At 38.4% G+C, this 4,164-nt stretch overlaps 1 protein-coding gene across 4 annotated transcripts in view; it reads left to right on the top strand.

Annotated features, from left to right (window-relative positions):
• Positions 1-4,164, top strand: part of TP53BP2 (tumor protein p53 binding protein 2) — a 66,258-nt gene that overhangs the window by 59,137 nt on the left and 2,957 nt on the right. For all 4 annotated transcript variants that reach the window (XM_037737722.1, XM_017526389.1, XM_017526388.1 and 1 more), the window contains one exon: positions 2,347-2,546. In XM_037737722.1, coding sequence (XP_037593650.1) covers positions 2,347-2,546 — 200 coding nt within the window. The remainder of the gene's footprint in view (positions 1-2,346; positions 2,547-4,164) is intronic.

Here is a 4,164-nt window from a genome sequence, read left to right as displayed (position 1 = left end):
AAAAAATATATATATATATATATATATATGTACACACACATATATACATATATAATATGTTAATATATATTTTGCCATATTAAATTTATTGACCATTTTGACCTATATTTAGATATGGAATATGATTTTTTAAAACATTGGGATATTTGGTTAGATTCTTAAAATTTATGAAGTATATGGTAGATACCAGGATGTGCTATTTAAGTGATAATAGATTACACACTGTGAGAAACTGTGTACCCAACTCAGGAAACAGAAGATAAGCACTCTCTCTGACACCATTTGGACTCACCTCCCTGATGTGGCCCCTTCTCATGTCTGTAGTGACCACTGCTTTCATGTTTAGCATTCCTTGTTTTTTAAAAATAATTACATCATTTGTGTAGGAATTCTATAATATTTTCAGTTTTGCTTGTTTTTGTCCTTTGTATAAAATCATAGTCGTGATTCTGTGGCCTGTTTTTTCTCATTCAGCATTGTTTTTGAGATTCACTCATGTTGCCTGTAGCTATAGTTTATTTTCACTGTGCTATTCCATTTGATGACCATAGCACAATTTATCTTTTAATTCTCCTTTCCAAGGACATGTGTGCTGTTTTCCTCCTTCCTTTCATTCCTCCATAAACATCCCTGTGAACATGTTTGTACTTGTCTTGTGGTGTTCATCTGTAAGTAGACTTGCCAGGCCGCGGTGACGCACATCTAGCAGAGGGTTCCTTTTACTCCACGTTCTCTGACTCTTGGTGGATTTGGAATGATATCTCACTGTAGCTTTAGTTTGCCTTTCCCAAGTTACCACTAACACTGAGCATGTTTTAGTCCCTTCAAAAAATGTTTTAAAAAGTAGTTTGCAACTCTTAATCTGATAAATAGCAAAGTAATGATAATTTTGCTCCATTCCTAATGATTTATTGGCGGCCAGGTACAGTGGCTCACACCTGTAATCCCAGCACTTTGGGAGGCTGAAGTGGGAGGATCTCCTGAGCCCAGGAGTCCTGGACCAGTGTGGGCAAGACCCTGTCCCTAATTTATTGGAAATTGAGACTTGAGCTGTTATTTTGAGTATACTAAAATATCCGCAATCTCCCATATCTTTCTCCATTCCCATCTCAGTGCATCTGGCCATTTTAAAAACTGTGAAATTATAGTTGTAAAGTTTGATCGTCCATGTGAGTCTGTCATGCTTAGCATGTCATCTTTAAACAAGGGGAGTTGAAAATTTACTTGTCTCTTTAGATTGGCAGAGCCTTCTTTTAGAAAAGAACAATTTCTTGTTTAAATTTTTCCCAGAGTGAGAGAAATATACTGTGTGCTGTATCATTAGATGATACAGGAATGATTTCATAATCAATAGTTTAGTGCTTACATAAGCTGAAAAATCTCTTCAAAAGCTAGCAAGTATTTTTCTGGTTTCTAAAATATTATAAAAGTGAAAATAATAATTCTGAATTGCTGAGAACTTTATTACCTTAATTCTTTTCCCTCTCTGCTTTTTTCTATTGCTTGCCAATTGATGATTGTTACTTCTTATTAGCATTGCCTTTTAGGATAGGAAGATGTAAGTGAAGAAGGGCAAAACTTAAAGTGGTAGTTAATTTGCAAATCCGTTACTAACCCTGGTGAAAGTTGGACTTCTGAGGATTTTTCCCCTCCCTAGTTTGTGGATTTCAACGTCTTTTAGAATTCTGATTCTTTTTATATTAGAGTTGATTATATGAAGACTTTGATCATGTCTAAAATGCCATATTCTTGCATTCTAACATATATATATGTATATTTATATATATATATATGTATGTGTGTATATATATATATATATATATATTTTTTTTTTTCTTCTTCCATCTTTCCCCATTTGGAAATTCATAGAGACTATTTTGCTTCTATCTTTTTTTCTGTCTGCTCTGAATTTTGGGTAAAGAATGAAGTAATATTTCTAGAGTTCCTTAATCATTACATTTGGGAGTAGGCTGAAATTGGACAGGCATATCATTCACTTTTTTGATATCCTAGACTTGAACAGTTCTTTTTTTAGTTCCTAAGCTTGCAGAAGTTTTTGTACTCTGAGTAGCTCTTTTGAGAGATGCTTATAAAGTGCTAAGCTTTAGAGCTGCCTTAGAGATGATAGCATATAGTAATGTGTCTTCCGTATGTTCTCCATACGCTGTTTGCCTTCCACTGCACTCTACCCCCCACCTCAGGACGTTTTATTGTATATTTAATGTAGTACTAACCTTCCAGCCTGTACCCATTTCTTCCCATTTTGTTTCATGTAGCTAAAAGTTACAAAGAGTGGTGTACTCTGAGTTGTATATTCTGTGCTTTATTTTACTGTCATGATTTTAGGAGTTCAGGAGAAGATGGGCATAATGAATAAAGGAGTCATTTACGCACTGTGGGATTATGAACCTCAGAATGACGATGAGCTGCCCATGAAAGAAGGAGACTGCATGACGATCATCCACAGGGAAGACGAAGATGAAATCGAATGGTGGTGGGCGCGCCTTAATGATAAGGAGGGATATGTTCCACGCAACTTGCTGGGAGTAAGTTATTCTGACCCTTATGGTGTTTTCATATGTGCCAGAGAGGGGCTTTGTAAAAACCGCTGTATGTTATGGATACAGTGCACCCAACTGCCCTTTGTTAATAAGAAATGGAATTTAAACATTTTGATAGTCTTAGACTTAAAGCCACATTTTCAGTGATTCTTATTATGATCAATAACATATGTTTGCCAGCCCCTGTAGGTCAGGGGTCCTGCCTACATTTATAAAGAGACCACAGGGTAACTGGATAATATGATCGGAATTGAGCCTGTGACATCTGAAATCAATTTTTAGTTAGACTAAATCAGTATTTGCAAATTTGGTAGAGAGCTTCAACAGGGCATTAAGGACAAGATTCTTTGTTTTCCTCTACTGTCTGATTTATATTTCATAAAAAGCAAGAAAATAATATGCCAGCACATATGTACCACTTCTATAGTATAGTACAATGGGATTGCTGTCATCACGTAAAATTCTCCAGGAGTATTTTTAGGGGAAGGCTGGCATATGGTCAGACAGAGGAGAGAAAGCGAGAATAACAGGTTCCAGGGCCTTGCAGTAGGCTCTGTAGATTCAGCTGTTCTCTTATAGCAGTTGTGTATGTGCAGGGGGCGTGGAGGATGTATGAAAGAGTGAGAGAAATGATCAGGGTAATTGAGAGATTGAGATAAAAGTTTAAAGTGCTTGCAAAATCTGCCCTTGGTGAGGAAGTAAGGAAAGGGTTGAGGAAAGGAAGAGCCAGTTATGATACACAGAAAACGGTGTGTAGGTCGTGAGCACTGGCCTCCACGTTGCCTCAGATCCACCTGCAGCACCTATTATTTGGGTATCCAGGCTGCAGAGGGAACATGGGGAGGGATGGAGAATTCTGCCTCTTAAGATTGGTGGGAGGATAACTCAGAGATAATAGAGAGCAAATGGTAGATGCTATTCTTGGTATTTTCATCAAGTTCAGACAGACATGGCCTCTACCCACATGGAGCTTCTTCTCTGGCATCTAGGCTATGAACAGGATTCTATCTGCAAATGATCCACTGCCTAGGCATGACTTCTGGTGGGATTCCTTGAAATGACTTCATTGCTGGGACCTGACTTCCTGGATTCTGACCAGCATTTCCCCCTGACTCTCCCTTCCCCATTGTTTGTCTAACATGCAGCGTAAATGACTTATACCTTGACTGCTGCTGTCCTGACAAAAACATTTATTATGAAATAAACATTTCACAACAAGTTTTGAATAGATGATTAGATAGTATTCATTTGGGTGATCATAATGTAATTTTAAAGAATAATGAAAGTGAAAAATTAAATTAGGCTATGGAGCCCTTAAAAAACACTTTCAGGGACCCAGCATGGTGGCTCACTCCTGTAATCAATCCCAGCACTTTGGGAGGCCAAGGCAGGAGGATCACTTGAGGTCAGGAGTTTGAGACCAGCCTGGCCAACATGGTGAAACCCTGTTTCTACTGAAAATACAAAAATTCCCCAGGTGTGGGGTGGGCACCTTTAATCTCAGCTACTTGGGAGGCTGAGGCAGGAGAATTGCTTGAGCCTGGGAGGCGGAGGTTGTGGTGAGCCGAGATTGCACCACTGCCCTCCAGCCTGGGCGACCCAG

This window comes from Cebus imitator, unplaced genomic scaffold (assembly GCF_001604975.1).
Source record: "Cebus imitator isolate Cc_AM_T3 unplaced genomic scaffold, Cebus_imitator-1.0 Scaffold42, whole genome shotgun sequence".
Taxonomy (NCBI): Eukaryota; Metazoa; Chordata; class Mammalia; order Primates; family Cebidae; genus Cebus; species Cebus imitator.
The sequence above is the reverse complement of the archived record's forward strand: the minus strand, read 5'-3'. Positions and strand labels throughout refer to the sequence as shown.